The 22,495-nt window shown below is 35.0% G+C and overlaps 1 protein-coding gene across 1 annotated transcript; it reads right to left on the reverse strand.

The window, feature by feature from the left end:
* Positions 1–201: 201 nt before the first annotated feature.
* LOC148652013 (regulator of G protein signaling 21-like) lies at positions 202–6,309 on the reverse strand. The gene is made up of 5 exons (XM_088598479.1): positions 6,075–6,309; positions 4,669–4,773; positions 3,796–3,857; positions 2,812–2,978; positions 202–839 (listed from the first exon to the last, which is right to left on the reverse strand). The coding sequence occupies exons 1-5, from the start codon at positions 6,209–6,211 to the stop codon at positions 582–584; spliced, it is 729 nt and encodes a 242-aa protein (XP_088454605.1). The 5' UTR covers positions 6,212–6,309; the 3' UTR covers positions 202–581.
* Positions 6,310–22,495: the final 16,186 nt, after the last annotated feature.

Here is a 22,495-nt window from a genome sequence, read left to right on the forward strand (position 1 = left end):
GAATAGTTATACTAAGCTATTCAATCCTGTGCAGTCACCCACCTTCCAATTCCATTAGACTTAGCTCTGTATTTCCCAACCTTATCTCTAAAGTCTTAGTTATACTTATTTTTGAAAACTTTCTGTTTACTTGTCTCATTATAAAACCCAAGAATTTAGCCTTCTTTTATCCTTTAGATAAAAATAATGGTTTTCAACCAGCAGAATGAAAAGCTGTATAGCTTTATTATGCACATCTGAGAAAGATATGTGAACATTTGGGAACAATGCATTATTTTTAAGGGAAATTTTAATTTACACAACATTGATTTTATCTACAATTTACAAGTATATGTAATGTAAACAAAATAATTTTACAACCACAGTTAAAAACACATGATGAATCTTAAAATCACTAGCTGTTACAGACGTTAGTTATTAAAAGCAATAAATTAGGTTTGGGCAATAAACATAATTTGCATATTATGCGCAGAAACATTAATAAATAGGTGAAAATTAAACTTTGATGTCAAAACATATGCATTAACATTGTACAAATGAAGTCTAGAAAAAAGCTGCTAATAGCACAACACACTAATACACTACAGCCAGATGGCCAGCTCTGTTTCAGCTTCCCCACGGTCATTGAAAACACATGACCGAGATCTTCTTCTAAACATGTTGCCAGTAGGTGGTTTTGTCTTAGTGAGGTTTAAATAGATATCTGAGTGGAGAAATCTGGGATAACAGTCCTTTTTCATTAAACTGTAGACTTTGCTTTGTGCTGAGTCAAAGCAAGAGCGTGTGGGATTTAGGATATTCTGTTTAATCGTTGTCTTTGTAGAAAAGTCAATGTTAATCTGTAACAACAAAAACATCTTAATGTCAAACAATTGATTATTTATACAGAAAATGCAGTATAGTCTTACAATAGCACAATAACAATACTAGTAATAGTCTTAGTCATAACAGTAATAATCATTATATTAACATCTTCAGTTTAGACTGCTCTGATTAAACACTTTAAAAACTCTTTATGGTAGTAAATTTCAATTAAAAAAACAAATTTTCATTTGTAAAAAGTCAATTTTTCATAATTGGATTGTATATGTCCCATTTTGTAACTGCATGGTGGTGCAGTGGATATCATTGCTGCCTCATAGCACTGGGGCTCTGGATTCAATTCTGGACCTAGGGTGCCATCTGTGTGGATTTTCTACTGTAAATTGTCCTCCTGCTCGCATGGATTTCCTCCAGGTGATCTGGTTTCCTCCCACAAACCCAAAAAAATACTGTTAGGTTTTGTTAGTTGACTTCTGGGAAGATTGGCCCTGGTGTGAGTGTATGCATGTCTGTGTTTGTGTCTATGTATACGCTGAGATGGAGTGTCCTGTCCAGGGTACACACTGCCTTATACCCATTGCTTGTCAGGCTAGGCTTCAGCTCCTCCACAACCCAGACTTGAAAGAAGCAGTTAGAAAATGAATGGATTGATATCCTGTTTTGCTGAAGTGGTGTCAAGACACTTCTGTACTATCTTTTTCAATATAAATATTTGTTTCTGTTTAAAAATGTCAGGTCTGAAATGTCTCAAAATGCCTGCAGGTGCTACAGCGTTTAAGTAGTTTGTTCAGATCCTAGTAAGTAGGATATGGAGACAAACTGTATTAGAACTTTATTTGGCATAGCTTGCCTAGACAAGTGGGTGAGATTAGGTTCTCACTTTCCAAAATGTATGTTTAAAACACCATTACTAGATGTGCATCAATGCTTAAAAATGTGCAAACATTGTAGTGCACAGCTGTAATTAACCTTTTTGCTTAAAACTAGGGTGAAACCAACCGAAAGAAAACAGAATCATCCCTATTTTTAGTATCATTGACTATATCTTAAATAGCTGTCTTAGAAATTAATATGATACAGTATAAATATAAATGATTCTAGCATTATATTCCCTATAGGGATCATTATATTTTTGCATTATCATTGAACAAAGTTACATTGTAAAAGTTCACTTTTTCAATTTGCTAATAATGTTTCTTTCTAAATTATCCACATGCTCTTTGTATTTATTAGATTCAAGATTAGTCACATATTCAGACCAAGGTTTCTTTCTTTTTTCACATTAGAACCATGTATGATTCAAAGCAGATTAAAAGTTCAGTTGAAGAATTTAAAAAACAGTCTTGATATTTTACTGCTTCATTGTGATGCATATGTGGTGACAAGCAATGCCTAACAGTCAACCATTTCCTTTTAACCCAATCTGCATTGGCAAACCTCAGTGATTAATGTCTCAAAACTGTCTAGCAGACAGGTTCATCTGGAAAGTATTGTAACATATGATATCTGTCTCCTCAAACTACATTATAACTTTCATCAGCTAGGGTAACTAGTTTAATAGTTGAGACTGGGCACGGATGTACAACATTTTGATACAATCCCAGACCCCTAGTCATTGCATTTAAAAGTTGAATTAATTGATTTGCTTTAATGGTTACCATACAGTGCTAAAATTAAGTTCTTAAAACCATTTCAGCCAACCTATTTTTTTTACAATGGAATCTTATATCACCCCTTGAATGTGTTAGTCTAAAACCTAAATCTTTAGTTTAACAGCAACAATACTTGATATTCTCATGAGAGCATAACATAATCCATAACCTTGTGATTTGATATGATACATCAGTAAGTAGAAAACAACTAGCTGAAGCTTTGGTATTGTGAGTACTGTTTCTCCTTATGAAAACATACAAATCACTAATAAAAAAATATATAGGCTCTTCATAGGCTACTGATCTTATTACACTCTGCATTTGTGAAGGAACTTACCTCTTTAGGGGCCTCTGACTCGATGTACACTGCATATATCTGTTTAGCTCTGGAGGCCAGCTTACTGGTTGATTTAGTCTTCTTGTAATCCTCACAGGCCAACCAGAATTCAATGTTCTCCTCACTGAATTCTGTCTTCAAGAACTTGGTGAATGTTTCCATTCCATCTATAATGGAATGCGTGGAAAAATCAATTGTACATTCATGAAGGTTTGAGCACATGTAACATGCAAACAGTGTATGTAAGATCTGATAAACTTGCATGAAATCAAAAACGCAGATGGAAAATGGGAGGAAAACACCATGATCACTATGAAGAAGCGTAAACATAAAATTGAGACTTTATCTTCCCACATTCTGATAGTTAAATCTTTATCGTGATAATCGATGATCTCATGAATTTTATAGTAGGCAGTGATGAAGAGATGCAAAACCAAGATATACTAGCCATAGGAGAATAAAATTCTATTTATTTTTATAGCATTTTTTTTCAGACTTTTGTAACATGGAAATTCCTGTTAGATAGTCTTGGATCCTAATCTTATCTTTGCAGCACGCAATTTGCCAGTTGTATAAACAGGAATTTCAAACTATATTTTCCTTATGAGCAAGAATAATATATGTAAAATATTATTATCTATTATTCTTAACTCTGACTCCTAATAACTTTATTTTATTATATTGGTTTAGGGCCTTTAAGCATGACTGGGATATTTTTGGGATATAATCATTTTTAAATACTAAACCTCAGTTTACTCAATTCAATCAGTTTGAATGTTATCATTCTTACTATAATTAAAGAAAAGTTATAAATATTTAAAAATGAAAAATATTTGCCTTTTTCATATATAAATTACATGTTAAAATAGGATATTACTCTAGATTCTAGGCTCTATTTGATTGTACTGTATCTTTTTATTATCTGCTTCTTGAAATAACAAGTAAAAGGTTTTTAGATAGAGTCATCCAATAATGAAGTCTAACCTTTTTGATTTAGTAGTTCCTCAAAAGAATCACTCCATTTCAAAGCTTCTTCTGGTGTGACACTGAAACAGACACATATAGATAACAATAATATATTACAGTACATTGTATGCATTTACACAGTACATTTTATAAAGTTCACGATGATCCTTAAGGAAACAAATATTGAAAAAAAAGTATTAAACTCTTCAGAATATATGATGTCAGGTTGATAATGCTGTTGAATTCTGTACTCAGAAGATTATACAGTAGCATTTATCTTTTAACTTTAGAACAGACACACTTCTTGGGAAAGAAATGCCTTATTTCTGACTTAACTAGACAACCACATGGGTTGCTATTGTTTGGTATTTGAAGGATCTTCCTACTGAATCTACCTCCAAATAGCCTAGTAGTTGTCTCCACCACTGAAAGAGTATCACAGATTAAATTCACCCCTATAATCCAAATTTGGGGGGGATTCAGAAAAGTGAAAAAAATCTCAAATGAAAAAATTACTATTTTAAAATTTCAATCCTAAAAATGGAATGGGTCATTATCAGGTAATCATATACTGTATGGTATGTTTCATAAAGCCACACAACCATGACCTTGAAGGTTGCCTGTCCTACTATAAACCACAGATGGTCAATGTCTTTATAGAAAGTTTTTTTTCTCTTTTTTTACACTGCACACATTAACGTGGCATGAATACAGATTCAGGGCTCATCAAATCCATGACCCATTGCATGTTCTTCAAGCATGTAACAAACTTTTGCTTTATTACAGTGCTCATGTTTTTATGGCAATTTTAACTGATTAATGATAAGTACTGAGTTGCCTCTCATGGCAGTTGCAGAAGGGATTTCCCTTTTGCTTAGAGAAAGTACTCACCATGCACTTTTTGTTGTCTTCTTGGTGTCTGGGTTGACATTTTCATGTGATCCTGACTTGGTCAGTAGGAGGCTTAGCCTGGTCTTTTTTTCTTTTTCTTTAACTCTAAAAAATTCCAAGTAAAAAAAAAAAGTTATTTAATCTCTGCTCTATATTTATACTATATACTAAATGTTGATTTAACAAGGATGACACCAGAACTCAGGATAACCTGGAACACGTCTCACCTCTCTCTACAATAATGCCAACGGACAACATAACATCTCTAACTAAAGTACTGTCCAGATTCTTTTCAAACTCTTTCGATTTCAAGATGAATAAACAAGTTGCAGGTTGCTCAGCGATCACAAGAAATTGCAGAAGACAGAGGCAGTATGGTCTCAGCTTTGGGCTACATTGCAGAAGTTTGTGGTCTTGAAATTCCACGTTCAGACTTGCAAGAATTAAATACGAGCTACAGTACGCATGATGGTAACAGAACTAAAGAATTTCATGATAACTTGTTTGATTGCATGCCTATTCAGATTCAGGCTTATATTAACAAATGGCTGTTAATACATTTTTATAACATTTCTAAAGCTTAGCAAATGTGTACAAGTAGTTTTTCTACAATGCTCACAATACAGCATTGTACAATGTACAGCACTGTACTAATGCATTCATATATTTCATTGGAGCTGCACACAACATTGGTTTCATTGTGCCATTTCAAATAGAAAAAAACACTTTGCTTTCTGTATAATAATGTTGCATTTTTTGTTAACTTACTAAGTGTACTAAAGCAAACATGTCTTCACACATTAGCACTGGTATACATAAATGCTCATTAATAGTGACTTTTTATTTAAAATGAATGAATGATTTTAAACTGATTAAAGTCTCTAAAGCAGTACGCATCATAAAAATACCAAATACTAAAAATGATTACATTTTAGTTACATAGTACTGTGAAACAACAATCAAGCTAAGCTTCATTGCACATATTTGTACAAAATATGTATTACTTAAAAGGTAATTAAAGTAAATGCATTAAGTGAAACATAGTTTGTCTTGATCAAATCAATATCAGTTAAATAGCTGAAAACAAGGTTTTCAACACTGCAAAAAAGGGAAGTTAACACTGCAATGGAGGCTTGCTATGCTATTTAATTGAATTTGTTCTTTTTTTAGGAACTCTTAAGTTCTAATTAAACTTAATAAAACATACAGTATCATTTGTGATTACATTCTTGAGTCAGCCACAGGTAAAGGATACCTTAGATCACACTATCATCTACTATGCAACTAAAATGTCTGAGGGGTAGTGTCGATTTTAAAGACAACCATCAAAATTAAGATTTTATTATTTCCTTTACCACTGTTTCCTCATATACATTTTGACTGTAACAATACATATTTTAGCTTACCTTGATTTGGTTTCTTTCTTTCTCTCGACTTGCAAATCAGCTGGACTGAGCATTTTGAAATACGCTTCCTCTTTAGGGGCAGAGAAGTTTAGTTGAGGAAACAAAAACACAACTATTTCCATGTTCTTCTTAAACATGGGTAACAGATCTTACTTCATAACCTCATTTATACGCTGTTTGATCAGCAAATGAAAAGCCTTTGCTTTTAAAGCTCATTGGTGTTTGGTTTTCCCCACATGCTAAGACAACTTCCGGCACCAGGAAACTGTGGCATTTACAAAATTTTTGTAAAAAAAATTCTTCGATTTATGAAGTCTGACTTGCTGGCAGCAAGGTGAACAATATTAATAAGTAAATTATAGTAAAAAGCAAAAAAATATCAATGCACTCACAAATGCGTTTAACAGAAATAAATAGGAAAAGGTTAAAACTGTATAGCAGCTTTAGAATTTAGTAATACGTTTTTTGGATTTTAAACATAAATATTGCAACTGCATACTTTATAATACTTAATGTATCATTTTGTTTTTTTTAAGTATGAACAGAAGATTACTCATTAGAAGATTGTAAAAAAACAAATTATATCCCAGTATTTTAGTATAAGTAGATATCAAAAACATACCAGTAGGCCTTCTTGACCCTGTTATTTTCATTGTTTACAAACATGAACAATTGACATGTTGAAAACTATCCAGGGTTGGCATGGTGGTGCAGTGGTTAGCATTGCAACCTTGCAGTGCAGGGACCCTGGGTTCAATTCTTGGGGTGCTATCTGTGTGAAGTTTTTTTTAATGTTTTCCCTGTGTTCTTGAAGGTTTCCTCTGGGTGCTGGCTGTGGGAAGAAAAATTCCCACAGTCCAAAACATACTGGTAGGATAATTGGCCCTGGTGTGAGTGCATGCATGTCTGAGTCTGTGTCTTGTATGTATGTGTCCCCTGTGATGGACTGGTGCCCCATCTGTAGTGTACCCTGCCTTTAACCCCTTGCTTGCTGGGATGAGCTGCGACCATGAATTGGATGAAATGATTAGAAAATGGATGGAAAACTATGCAGACACTTCTAACTTCTAATATACAGTATTCTATCTTATTTGACCAATATACTGTATTAACATAACAAATGACAAAATATACAAGTGTTACACTTCAGAAAGAAGATCTAGCAAACTGAGTACCAGTTCCACTGCAGTAGACATAAGATGCTTCTGCTTTTTTATTTTGTGGTCATTGTTGAGGAGACTGTAGTGACATTAGAGCCAGAGAGGCAATGAATAACAAAATAAACATTTGAAACTAGAAATGACTACTTCCTCTTTATTACGAAGCTTAATGGACATTGAAAAACTAACTCTGGCACTGTAACCCAGATGGGATATAAAAGAAATCTGTGGCAGGCAGACGCCAAGTGGAAAATCATTGCTAAAAAGTGAAATAAACAATTCAGAGCAATAATTCATATAGGGAGCTTTTACAAAATGTTAATGCATCTTTCCAAGCTGTCACTAGTTTATTACTATAGGACAGGTGCTATGCAAAAATCCAAAACTATTGTAGCTTCCTACATTTAAAATCAATCTATCAAATAAGTCACAGTCCTGCAAATAAAATCCCCCAAATGAAAAAAAATTTCAATGATTTCTATGCATTCATTTGTTGCACAGAAATGGATATATTGCCACTAAAATCACTGTTATGCATAAAGACAACCTCTAATTCCAAAATATGCAAATTAAAAGTAACAGTTTGGATTAAATTGCTTTGTAGATTTTCCTCCAAACCTCTTACAATTGTTCCTGCCTATGGTCTTCATTTCTTTTTATAGCTATGTTTTCTAATCATCATTATCATATAGCTAACTAGAGTATTATCACATTACCTGTTTTCATATTTGGAGTGTTGTGGTAAGGTCATCTCAAAGAATCCAGTTTCTTTGTTTTTGCCAGCTTTTTGGAAAGGCATTTGTTTTTTTTTATCTGTCTTTTGCTGACACTTGTTTGTGTCTTTCAACTAATTTTAGTACTGCAGAAGTGTATTTAAGTAGTGCAGAAGTGTGCTTTAAGTATGCGCTAGCCTTATTTGACTTCCCCTTTTAACACACGAACAATACAGTAAGCATAAATAAGATTGCAAGAGATCTCCATGCCTTTATCTCCAGTTTCAAGAGAACTGCACCTGCACCTTTTAATTTTATTTCTTTCAAATGTACTGATGAACATAACCTATTCTTAATAAGACACTATTAGTCTAATAAATAGTTATGGAGATTGAATATATATGTTCGGGTTTTGAAATAAACAAGGAACATTCTGATTTTTTAACTGAGATCAACAGGCATAGGCTATGACAGTTTTGGGGCATTTCTTTATATTCATATATTATCCTATTTTCACACAAATTAACTATTTGATTAATTTAAACTCAACCAGACATGTTGCAAACTTCTCCAAATAATTTTACAGGTATGTGGTTTTAGGAACTCCATGCCATATTCATTAGTGCACCTCTTTAAATATTTTAAATACTATTCTGAAAGATTCACTCTGAACATGCATACCTATGCAAATGAACAGGTCAAAGACATCATACCATTTCACAACATTAGACATCATTAGAAATTGTATAATGGTTTTGAAAATATTGTAACGCAACGGGGGCTCAGGCGGGCGCCCTTGCCGCATCTGGTCGGCCCCATCCCGACTGGAGGCTCGAACCCGGGACTTCCGCGTCTCTCTGCAGCGACCTAGCCCCATGACCTAAAGAGAGATCTCTCCACAGCCCAGTAGCTGTGGTCCTGCTATCACAGGGAAGGGCGGTGACGTCACCTGCTCTGGTACGCCGGCTCTTACACAGTACCTGTCGGCCGTAAGCGTTACACTCTCCCCCGCTTAAATCGCCGTCCCCGGCGAAGGGCTATCCCACCCCGCTTCTAACACCAATGTAACGCAACGGGGGCTCAGGCGGGCGCCCTTGCCGCAGCTCTTCGGCCCCATCCCGACTGGAGGCTAGAACCCGGGACTTCCGCATCTCTCTGCAGCGACCTAGCCCCGTGAGCTAAAGAGAAATCTCTCTACAGCCCAGTAGCTGTGGTCCTGCTATCACAGGGAAGGGCGGTGACGTCACCCGCTCTGGTACGCCGGCTCTTACACACAGTGCCTGTCGGCCGTAAGCGCTACACTCTCCCCCGCTTAAATCGCCGTCCCCGGCGAAGGGCTATCCCACCCCGCTTCTGACACCAATGTAACGCAACGGGGGCTCAGGCGGGCGCCCTTGCGGCATCTGGTCGGCCCCATCCCGACTGGAGGCTCGAACCCGGGACTTCCGCGTCTCTCTGCAGCGACCTAGCCCCATGAGCTAAAGAGAGATCTCTCCACAGCCCAGTAGCTGTGGTCCTGCTATCACAGGGAAGGGCGGTGACGTCACCCGCTCTGGTACGCCGGCTCTTACACAGTACCTGTCGGCCGTAAGCGTTACAATATATTTGTCACAAAATGACGACAAAGGGCAAGGCAGCAAAATGGAGAACTTCAACAACCGTTGCAATGAAATGTTACTAAAAACTTATAAACATTATCATGCAATATTTCCTTAAACAACTCTTTTGGTTCTAAATGTTGAAAACAGCCACTCTAGAGCTGACCACATGATAGCCATCACAATGCTGAAGCTAAAAAGAGAATTCTAGAATCTAGAAAAGGTAATTTAATTATTAATTGTATTTATTTAGCAATTTTCATCCCAAAGCTCTTTATATATGAAAGAGTATCCATCTATAACTTAAATAGCATAACGTAGCACCCATTTGGGCAATTTCTAACAGGCATCATGTACCAGCAGTATCAGTACAAAGCTGATCGTTGGAGAAATTAGAAATTGTTTCACCAATTAAATTAAGTCTTAAGGGAACTGTAGGTAAGACAGATTATTGAAGCTCAGAATGGAAGGTAGCCAGCATACCAGAGTTAAATCCACTACTTTAATGGATTTTTAATGACCAAGTAGTCAGGACCTTAGTTAAAAATTTCATTTGAAGGATGGCACTGACTACTACAGCACAGACAGTACACCGTGCTGTGACATTGGTTTCAAAATGCTGGTCCAAAGGGAAAAATGACATCTACTGAATTACTAAATCCACATACAACAATATCCTGGCTGTCTATGGAGATCTCCTACCCCAGAATAGACCAAGCTCAGCCTTGCTTAAACTCTTCTTAGATGAGATCTGGCTACAAGGTGGTAATTCTGCTGGTAATGTTAATTGTTAATTATAAAGCAGAGAAAAATTCAATTTATTCACATTGTACAATATTTTGTGTAGCATGACAAACCCCAGGTTTGTGAATTTTAACACACTTTTAGATTCCTTTTTGCTATAGTACACAAAGCCAGAAACAATTTGAAATTTGAACTTAATGAATTTACCATTGTTCGATTTTCTTCAACTACGATAAGATCACTTTATTGGCGAAATACAATTTTTTCAATTAGGAATTTGTCTTTTTGCATACCCCAACTTGCGCTCCATGAGACACACAGACAGGGAGAGAAGCTTGGGGTCAGAGCGCAGGGTCAGCCATTTATACAGCGCCCCTGGAGCAGTTGTTGTTAAGGGACTTTCTCGGGGGCCCAACAGAATAGGATTCCTTTTTCTGACCGTGGAATTCAAACCGGCAACCTTCTAGCCACAGGCACAGATGTTTAGCCACAGAGCCACTGCTAAGCAACCCCCCCAAAAATAATTTGCATGCAGCGCATTGCATGGCAATACCAAATTTTATAAAAAAACACAAGGATCATAAATACTCTGCACTGGCCTGGCGGTTGGCTCCAGAAGACCCACAGAAACAATGGGATATATTTGCCCACAAAATGGAATTTATTGATTTCTTCCAGTTTAGGTGTTGCCAGAGGCTCTGCGACCAATGGCAATAATAAACAGGAATTTGTAAGTGACTCAGCCTTTCTCATGACAAGGAAGGATGCAAATTACAGTAAGTTATACAAAACAAAAACCTACTAGGAAATGTTTAAAACTTTAAATTTTAAAGTAAGTACATGTTAATTTTAAATGGAATAAGTTCTGACCTGTATGTTTCTAACCTAAATTGGTGACATTGTTGAATAAAGAAATGAATTAAACATACTTGATTATAATGCACAGGACCGTTAAATATTTTCTGAAGGATTTCCACAACTGAAAAATCAGCTCACTACTTCCTTATACACCTGCTAGAACTGTGTTTGCGGTTGATTTGAACAAATACAGAGAGGCCAATAGACCTTGAGTCTGAACATAACAGAAGGCTTATTGCGCAACCTTAGATTGTAATTATTTCTCTCAGATGTTGAAATTCATTGTACTCCATTATAATTTGTGTAAATGCAGCATTGTCCCTATGCAAGACTACATCTCTGAAATCCCCTACAGGGATTTTCTTCCACTGCAATCTGTACCTAGGTATGGTGAACAATATGAAATGCAAATACAAATTTTATTTTTAAGTATTTACAGCATATCCTCAGGACTATCTTTCACACCAAATCTAAATTAGCACACGTGATACAGAAATATTTTGTGAAATACTTTGTGAAGCATGTACATGTATATTTATAAAGTTTACAAGCAGACAAGTGAAAAACCACATGCCACATTTCTACTAGGTGGAATTCAATTTATACAGTAATACAGCTCTTCATTATATACATAAAGTGAATTAATAAAATTATATGAATGGCATTTTATATAATGTAAAATAGAAAAGCCTTTATATTAGAAAATCATATATATAGCACATTTAATATTGGTTAATATTTTGGGATAATGCAATAAAAATTACCAACATAATAAAGAAATTCATAATCAATATCACATAAGACACCGAACCTAAAGTTTAAGGATACTATTAAATGACAACAACTACAAAGGAGTATTATTTTTATTTTTGATTTTCTTTTACATCATTCAAAACCTGACAATCAATTAAAAACAAAAATTGTTTTAATTGCAAAAGCCCTTAGACGTTTATGATATATTGATATATTATGATTTATATCCTGAATTATGTGTATACTGTATATGTGTGTAGAACATATCACTCAAACAATTAAAAACTATATGTATAGAATCTCTTGAATGTTAATCTTTCAACACCCAGTTTTTTTTTCTTGGTGTCTTCAACTCTTAACCATATTTCTCATTGTTTTGTTCACTCTGTAAAAACTGATTTGATAGGCTTTCAGTTTTAACTGGTTATCTTGATTCATGAATCAGCAATAAGCCATTCTTCTATTTCCTTAGCAGATATGTTTAATTTTTGCTGCAGTTTCACTGAGGCTTGCAAGATTGGGCAGATTATAATTATACTACTTTAATAGAGGAAATGTTCTTTAGGTGACATATGCACTTTTATACATTGTATTATCTGCAAGCAATCCTTTTTAGGTTTTATTAAAAATGGATGATCAAGGACTTAACAATCATACATAGGTACTGTAAATGAAAAGCTTACAAGCTTATATTATTATTTATTTGTGTTATAAAATGTTCATTTCTGAGTATGGTATACAGATGCAGCCATTCAAAATGCGCGGTAAAAACCCGCGGTACGGTAACCTACCCACAAGCCACCGCGGGGCACCGGAGCATACCGCAGGGCAAGTGATTGGCTGGCCAAAATGACCGACAGGGGCACTCGTGGTGCATTGGTTGGTAGTGCAAAGATTGAATCATTTAATGTCTTTACTGTGCACATTTTAATCCGCTTAGTTTTGAATATTTATATGGATTTTACCACTAAAGGGAAATTTTAGTAGCTGAGCATAAAAAGAAGAGGAGCATAACGCATCTGAAGGTCATAAACGATATTAATTTAAAACATTACTGTATGTATGTAAACTGTACTGTGTATGGCTGGTCTTGGTAGTTTAAAGAAAAAATACACACCAGTCTTCCATTTCTCCCTAAACATTTTAAGCATGAAAGTTTTATGAAACGGTACCCAAATATGTGATTGCTGTATAGAATGAATTTTAATTAAAAAAAAATATTTAACACGAACATTAAGCTGTTTACATCTTCCGCCTGAGAACAGTCACCCGTTGCTACCCAACGCAGAATGGTGATTGGCTGACACCATCTGACACCCCTCTGATTGGAGAAAAAAGACGTGCTGGCGTGCTATACCAGGAAGAGGATTCTTTCCATTCAAAACGTGTATTTTAAAAGTTTAAGAAGTAAAAACCTTACAGCGTACACAGATTTCTAAACTGATCAGGATCGTTATCTTTGTCTTATGCATAATAATGTTCACCGCTCTGTCCAGCAAATTAATAATAAACTTTATTTTATATAGCGTTTTAAACGAATAAGTAATTAGATTGCTCATAAACCTAATCACTTGCTTTTTCTTTTTATTTAGGCTCAGATTACAACTATAGATCGAATTATTAATAACCATAATAACAACCAACCAACAAAAACAACCATATAAACATAATGGTGGTGCTGGACCTTCCAGTTTTATTTATTTATTTTTTAATCGCGTAACATAAACATATTACCGTATGCAAACTGTACTGTATACAATATGTACATGTATATTTAATGTCTTAACTGTGCCCGTTTAAGTATTGAATATTCATATCTAATTTTACCACTGAAGGGAAATCTTAACATAAACATACAGTATATGGCTGGTCTCGGTACTTTAAAGAAAAAAATACACACCGGTATTCCATTTCTCCCTAAACATTGTAAGCTTCGAAGTCTTTAACTAACGTGATACCGGAGTCAACAAGCATACTTTTAGAATTTGATTAAAAGGGAATATAATATGGAATCGCGTATCTCAAGAAATTAATAACGATATAATTATATTCATGTTGCAAAAGAACTGCAACGGACATAAAAACTCCCTTGCATGGTTTCATTACGACCAGAATCGGTCTTGAGATATTTTTAACTTGATTTACAGTATTTGAGAGGTATGTCTTAACACCGATACTACAGTGCTTAAGTACTGCTCACGTATATGTTTCTAGGTTTATATTATGCATTTCATACGGTCAAATTACTTTTGAGCAATAAGAAGCGAGAAACGGTATGCGTTTTACTTTCGTTTTGTGCTGGGACCCGTGGATTGATTAGAGATATCAAGTACATACAAGTCATTTTTTAAATGTTGTAGTTCGTCTTGAAAAAATGTTACGAGTACATCATCTATCAACAATTACACAGGTTCTGTTTCCATATTGCGGATTTTGGTTACGTAATATTATTTTCTAGATTTCACGTTGTGAATATGATGGGATGTCTGATGGGATGTTTCTAAAAATCCATCCTCTGTAAAACGTCTTCTCCAGTTGTCCTGCATATGTATTCGCTAATGAAGCTGTGTGTTCTGAGCCTAGATCTCTACATTTCTGTATGAACCAGCTTAGAGGGCTAAAGACAGCTTGTGTTTAAATTGAGTGTAAGGCAATTTATGCTTCTAAAGTCATGGTCAGCATTTACCTTTGTACTGTGTTGTAAACTTGTTCTGTGCCAAGTCACATTATTTTATAGCGTTTTTAAAGCGTTATCAAATACGGTGTTACTGTAGTTTACTGAGTCCCATGTCACATGGTCTGTGATTGAAACCTGTAAAACCGGTTTAATTCGTCACAGCCAGCACTCTTCAGGTGTGAGAGTCTTCTGCTCAGAATGAAACGCTAAAATGTTTGTGTATATTCTAATGGTAGTGGGGGCGGGGTGTGTGGGAATAAGTTTGGTTGAAACATTTTCTCTGAAAGCATTTTCTTCTTGTAACCGATCTTGTTACAGCATGTTACAGTTTACTATTATTAACCATATTAATTTTAAGTGCTTAATGTAAAATCTTGTAAAAATATATTTTCATTGTTCAAATATACATTAAGTCTGACTATCATATAATAAGTTAAATACAAAACTAAAGAAAAAATAGGGTTAAATATAATTCAAAATATTTTGCTAACAATGTTAACTGTTTATGAATAATAAAATGTATTAACTAAGGAGTAGGATGGCACAGTTGTTAGTATGTTTTTTGTTTTTTTTTAACCCAATCTCCGGGAAACCATTAGTACGATGGTGAATCGGAGATTCTCAACCCTTGCTGCGTACGACTGGAAAAGAATTCGTGATCGGATCAACGAAATGCTTCGTAGGAGGAGGTAGTCTTTTCCTCTTGTCTAACAGTCTGTCCACAAACAAAACATTCCTGTTAGACAAGAGGAATTGAAAAAAAAACAATGTTGTCAATGAAAACCGGTGTGTGTGTCTCTCCCTGCTGGATGTCCCTCTCACAAACTGCTGAATGAATAAAATAATTTTATTGAAAACGAGTTTGCGATTGTCTGGTCTTTAAATTCTGTAGATACGCGATTCCATATTATATTCCCTTTTAATCAAATTCTAAAAGTATGCTTGTTGACTCCGGTATCGCGTTAGTTAAAGACTTCGATGCTTAAAATGTTTAGGGAGAAATGGAATACTGGTGTGTATGTTTTCTTTAAAGTACCGAGACCAGCCATATACTGTATGTTTAAGTTCCAAAATTAATATCGTTTATGGGCTTCACACGCGTTGCAGTATGCTCAGGCACTAAGTAAAAGGAGATGCTTCGTATTGCTTGACTAATTTTAAAAACTAAGTTATAAATATAAAAATTGCAGGCGCTGCTCTGGTGCGTCGGCTCCTACACAGTGCCTGTCTGCCGTAAGCGTTACAATATACATACAGTACCCAACACTGCTTGTACCCATCTGTCATGTAAATAAAACACCTTGAATTGAATTGAATTGAGGGGAGAAGGGGGGGATACTAAAGCCAATACTGGCTCAATGGGCTTTGACGTGCTAATGCGTTAACGGTCCGGGTGTGGCAGGCTTCCAATGTCAACTCGACTCGATTAGAAGACAATGAACGTATTTTAGCCCTAAATGAATTAATAGCAAACATGGTTTACATAAAATACATTTTTCCAAGAAAGTTTATAATAATACGATCTATAGTTGAAATCTGAGCCTACTTTAAAAATAAAGGAAAAGCATTTTCAAAGAGCAATCACGCTGTGTTTATGAAGAAAAAGTGATTAGGTTTATGAGCAATCTAATTACCTATTCGCTTAAAATGCTATATAAAATAAAGTTTATTTAGAGATGAATGATCAGTGTCGCAGTTTAAATAATGTGAGTCAGGAAACTAACACAGCGCCACCGGATTTAATAACGCAATAAAAACGCTATAAAATAATGTGACACAGTACAGCACAGTACAACAATACTGACCATGACTTTAGAAGCATAAATTACCTTACACTCAATTTAAACACAAGCTGTCTTTCTGTATGAACCTCTAAGCTGGTTCATACAGAAAATGTAGAAATGCATTAGCCTGATCATGATTAAAAAACACATAATTAAACACGCGTTTGCGATTTAAATCAGAACACGATTTAAATCAATATAAATGTTTATATTGTAACGCATACTGTCCCGCCTCCATTTCTCTATAACAATTTACTGTTGCACACACACACACAATAGAAGCAGGAACCACTGTCAGAAGGGAAGATATATTCAAAATATCGCAAATATCGATCATGTTGCGATATTTTGAAATATAAAAGTCAATTGATTGTCCATAATATCGCTTACCTATTTTTTCGAAGAAATGTTTGTTAAAATAAAAGTCCAGCACCAGCTGGATTCGAACACACAACCTACCAGTTGGAAGTCACGCACCTAGACCAGTAGGCTACAAGACAGCTCGCATGTTCAGGTAGGCGAAACAGCCTTACACAGTCCTGCCGCAGTACACGGATATAATCATACCGTTATTAAATTCTTTAGATACGCGATTCCATATTATATTCCCTTTTAATCAAATTCTAAAAGTATGCTTGTTGACTCCGGTATCACGTTAGTTAAAGACTTCGAAGCTTACAATGTTTAGGGAGAAATGGAATACCGGTGTGTATTTTTCCTTGTGATATTTTAAGCTCTAGTTGAATGATAGGTGTCGCATTTTAAATCATTTTCGTAGCTAGAAATTATGAAACGCCCTGTTAAAAGCAAGGAAGTTTTTATGCCCCGTTGAAGTAAAACAAAATGCCTGACAAAGTATGGCTTGGACAGATTCCAAGTGCTTGTACAAATGTGCTAAAGAAATTATACTTTGAGTATACAGCTTGTCCAAAGTCATCCATTATTAATACTATTAGTAATATCTTCAGTAAAGGCTTTGATGCATAAATATTTCTGATAAAGGTAGGTTGTGTACTTCTGTCCAACTGAGCAATCTTGCTTTCATAATATATACCAACATTTTAATGACTGATGATTAACATGCTGTAATACACAGTTCAAAATTAAAGGCTCAAATGCTGTACATGAGAGGTTAAGCTCCCCCTGGCGGTTTTACAAGGCGACGCCGGATAGTTAGTCACGTGACACACGTGAAATGCGTGATACCGCGTGATACTGTGACACGCCCACCGGGGTATGCCGCGAAATACCTCACCCATTTTGAATGGCTGCATCTGTATTTCTCATCACCAATTGATTTGGTAATCTTTCTGAAATATATACTTGTTTGGAATAAAACCCTAATTCTAGTGTAAAAATTGGAACATTGAATGTGCATTCATTGGAAATAAAAAGCACTTGTCCAGGCACAATTTTGATGACACTTTACAAGTTTCATGATGTGAAGAACAGCTGAATCTATGTCGGAGTTTATCCAGTCTTTGTTTGCTGACACTGAGCCAATGGGATGTCCTTTTGATGTTGGAAGAGGGAATGGATCTGTGTCATACTGTTTCCACTGGAATGTGCATGCAGTCTTTTTTCTAGTTGTTGAGAATTCTCATTTCTGTATGGCCCTAAATACAATAATTCTATATTATTCTCTTGGCCCTAAATTTAGCTTTGACTAAGTCTGTTTGTCATTTCCATTCAGAAAATGTGATTAGTTTGTTATCAAGTTGGCAGGAGTTTGGAAAGCATAACAACTCATTGTGCAGAAAATGTTAACCACTTAACCACTGGCACTTTATCAATGGTCAACAAGCTTTAGATTTAAGAACTTTAAGGTTCAGGTGATATACTGCATTACTATCCTGAAAGGATGGCCATTTAAAACAGAAAACATTCATCTGCAAAATCTGATTATAGTTCTGTGGAAATTTTTTGGTTGGATTAAATTTGGTTTAAACTATTACTAACCCTCCTATTCTAAAGAATCTAGGTATAAATTATCTGTAAATTGCATCCAAAAATCTTCTGAAATTGATCGCAAGTATAGTAAATTCTCCAAGCCTTAACACATTGGTATTTTAATAGCTACCTATAAAACCTCTTTGACTGGAATACTTTAAGGCCAGGGTTGGATATGCCTTTGCCTGTCTTGGAGTCTGTATTATGATTTGTTCACTCAAAAGGTAAATTGACGTTTCAGTAACAAGCTAGGCTGAAAAACAGGGATTATAAAAGGTGAAAGGTGGAGACAATAAATGTGAATTTTATTGGTTAACATTACAATGCCAGAATGTTGAAGTGTCTGGAGAGTTAAAACCTAATTGAAAAGTAATGCATAAGAAAATCATTTTCAAACTCTGGCTCTTAATGGTTAAATGTTTCTAAAGCAACTGTCTCTTCATTTTTTATAAGACCATAGCCTTGTCACCTCCTGAGTTTATGGTATTATAACTGCTAGACAAAAGCATTCATTTTCAAAGGGTTTCATAGTTCATTCCTGAATCTGATTTATAATCTTACAATTAAGCTGATGGACATGTAATGGCAGCATGTCTTAACTTACAAAATGTTATACACAACAAGAGGCCAATCAGTCCACCTATTTTGTTTGGAGTCTCATCTATCTGTTACTTGAAAGAAACAAGGGTATTGGCTTTAACAAAATGACTGGGCCTCTGACCCTGAATTGAAAGAAGCAGTTAGAAAATAGATGGATGGAAAATTACTGAGTAGCTTATCTAAGACTCTAATTGCACTTCCCAATTTGTGATCCTGAATTTGTGTTTCATTGTTAATTCTGAAGAAGACTTTTGGGTTGACAATGTCTGTGAAGATTTTGCATTCATTAAGCACTTCCTCATATCCTTCTCTTTTCAAGACTAAAATGGTTCAGTTCTTCAAGCCTGTCAGTCATTTGTGCCTTGGAATATATATGGTCACTTTTTTCTTTTTTTGCAATTTGATGACCAAAATTGTACATGGTATAATAAAATACGTCTTACAGTACTTGTGTATTGTTCAATTTTAACACAATACTCATTGCTTTAAAAGCTGTATCTTAACATTACCTTTTTGTTGCTTCCACTCAGTGCCTTCTACCTAGAATCTGAGAATCCTTTATGCTCAACTTTATCAGAAGTCTTATGAACATCTAAATCTTTTAGGCTTTGCATGTTACTATTGTTCTTTGTTCAGAGACTTACCATTTCTGAAACCATGTTGACTATCCATTGAAATCCATATCTTTTTTATATTTCCACATAAATTATCCCTTACATTAGTTCAATGATCACTTCTTCAACCTTACAATAAAATTAAGACCTATTGGTCTATAATTGCATCACTTTTGTCACCTTTTTTATGGGTGCAAGCTAAAGTGCTTATCGCTTCTTGAGAGATTTCGTGAAAGGCCTATAAATAACGTCTTTTGTTTTTGATAATCGAACTAGAGAATGATATTCTATTTGTTAAAAGAATATTATCTGACCATAGAGATTTGAATGCCTTATTTGATTCTAGCATTAGGACTCTTCTATGCTAATATTATTTAATATGTATCTTTGCCCAGTACATACTGTAGCCCTACCATAAGCACTTTAGCTTGCAGTTTGGATAGAAAAATTATTAATTAAATAGCCAATTTAGATGGCATCTTGTCCCAATGTCTAATGGAAGGTAGTGATCTCATTTAAACTTGCTATGAACATGTAGAGTGCACAATTGTTTTCCTCTGGCATCCTCCTTATAAAGATTTTAAAGTAAAATGATTTAAATCCGTGTAAATATCTAGGTAATTCTGCAGTAAAGTGTTGTTAAATAACCTTTAACTTTTCCTACATGTTTAATTAATTAAAATATATTTATGATTTAAGGTGACATCCATACATGACCATAAATTGTATAGTCCTCATGAAATAGTGACAATACTTTAATGTAATGACAAAACATGACATTGTAATCTAACCTTTTCTGTAATGAAGACTGTATTTTTTTTCAATTGTTACTTCTTGTCATACTAAACACTTTTTATGGATGTTTAATGGTTCATATAGAAAAAAACTGAATAGGAAGGACCAAAGTATAACTTGAGAATGCTTACTTGATTTATTATTTTCTTTTCCTTGTTTTTATTTTTTTTAAAAGCTAAGGGAGTAAAAACTGTTTTTACAACCTCCACTTGCTGGCTTTGTTGTTCAAATATTGTGACGTTAGGGATCTCCCTAAAAGCTGCCTACCAGAAATATGCTAGGTTCCAGGAAATTGTGTATAATGTAGATTAAAGGCTGATACACACCAGAAATGCCAATACATTCAGTTTTTTCTTTACTTCTTGCTTGATAATGTGGTTAATTTCTAAGCTGCTGACACAGGATGACCTCTTCATTATTTGCTTCCTCTGAACATCCCCAAATATTACAGATGTATACTGTGAAACCACAGCATGGCTAGAAAGTCTCTGTTATGGCTCAACGTATATGCAGTATTGCAGTAAGTGAGCTTACATGGAACATAAAAATGAATGGGGGTTTACAGTACAAATGAAAGATTATTTCCGTTTAATTGTTCACAAAAAGTACTGTAGAAGGCTTCAGTGTTAACTTTTCATCTCAGTGGACATTTTGTAATTTACTGCTGTGCATGTATTGCCCAACTTTATTATACTATAAACAGTATGTCGGTGCTTTTTTCCCCTTTTTGGTCAAGCACAATTCAGTGTTTTCTTTTACACTTTGAAACAATTTGAATAAATTCACATAATGTCCTAGCATTATTTCTTTAGCTAGAAAATCCTCAGCCAAGCCTTATCATATATTGTGAAAGATAAGTGTTATTCTTCATCCCAGAATGTCTATGACAGCTTTCAATACAGAGTTTTGATCAAACTCACCAGGCTTAAAGGGAAATTTCCCTGTAGGGCTAGGTGCTACCTGCATGAGGATTTTTTTGGCTAGTCCCCAAGACCATGAACCATGGATCTCAAAGTAAGGTACATGGAAGGTTTGATGCAAGGAGAAGTCTTTTCTTAACCATACTTCAATGTGTGATTTCCCTCTAACATTCACCTCAGATATACCAAGTCTCTTAGGTGTATAATTCATCTGAATAACAACCTCCATCCTCCTGAATTTGTGTAAAAATTCCTAAAATGTCCTAAAAAAAAGAGGACAATGTGAATGTGTAACCCCTACCCACTGGAAAGGTAAAAAAAAAATGAGAAAACCAAACTTGAGGGATCCCCCCAGTAACCTCTTCCTAGGAAATCAATGATATTGACTTCAGCTGTCTGTCTCCTGAACCTCTCTTTTGATCAAAAGGAGTCCTCTACTGCAGTTTACTTTCACAGCCCCCAGCAATCATGCATAACACTCATGCTCAATTTCCTGTCACTCAGAGGTAATATCCTCCTTAGAAGTACTAGTCAGCAACACTATGATTCATACCTAAGTCCATCTGGGACACAGATGTATTTCATTTTTAATGGAGATGATTTTTTGCCATGATTTCCTCTGCCATTCCGTTCTTTTCCTTTCCAATGAGATTTCAAATGCAGATTTTTTTTTTATTTTAGTTTCTCGGGTTTTAATTTAAGGCCCTGACATTTGAAACAGAAGAATTTATTTTGTGGCCCTGCTGTCTCACTTAATTAGTATACTCTAAACATACTCTAAATTTAGTATGTTGGCTGAAACCGAGACTCACCTTTACAGTATGAGGTAATTCACCTTAAGACTTAATTTAAATCTCTCTCAATTTAAGTCACCACACTAAAATGCAGCTATAGCATAAGCCTTATTGGAAAAGGACACAAACTTGTATTTAGCAATCCAATCTATCATTAATAAATGAAGGGTTTTGAGAGTAAGGAATGAGCTACCCAACCAGGATATTGAAGTCAATACACTGGCTTCCTTCAAAAAACAGTTGGATGAAATCCCTGTATCAATTAACTATCAAACAAACCAAATGGGCTAAACGAGACACTCTCATTGGTAACCATTCTTATGTTTTTATTCTAATTATTTAGGAAGATTTTAGACTTTTTTCATTAATGTCAAGTTGCAAGAATGTTTGCAGAAATCTTCTTGCTGTGAAATATAGGCATAATAGGTCCATTCTCTTACGGTGAAACCTAAAACACCCAT

This window comes from Lepisosteus platostomus, chromosome 11 (genome assembly GCF_059453375.1).
Source record: "Lepisosteus platostomus isolate fLepPlt1 chromosome 11, fLepPlt1.hap1, whole genome shotgun sequence".
NCBI classification, from domain to species: Eukaryota; Metazoa; Chordata; class Actinopteri; order Semionotiformes; family Lepisosteidae; genus Lepisosteus; species Lepisosteus platostomus.

Excerpts from the sequence above, each read along its gene's own strand:
- LOC148652013 (XM_088598479.1), bottom strand. The coding sequence starts at position 6,211 with ATGTTTAAGAAGAACATGGAAATAGTTGTGTTTTTGTTTCCTCAACTA. Across the intron at positions 3,858-4,668 it reads AAGACAACAAAAAGTGCATG|TGTCACACCAGAAGAAGCTT; the intron begins GTGAGTACTTTC and ends TGTCTGTTTCAG. Across the intron at positions 2,979-3,795 it reads GGAACTACTAAATCAAAAAG|ATGGAATGGAAACATTCACC; the intron begins GTTAGACTTCAT and ends ATTCCATTATAG.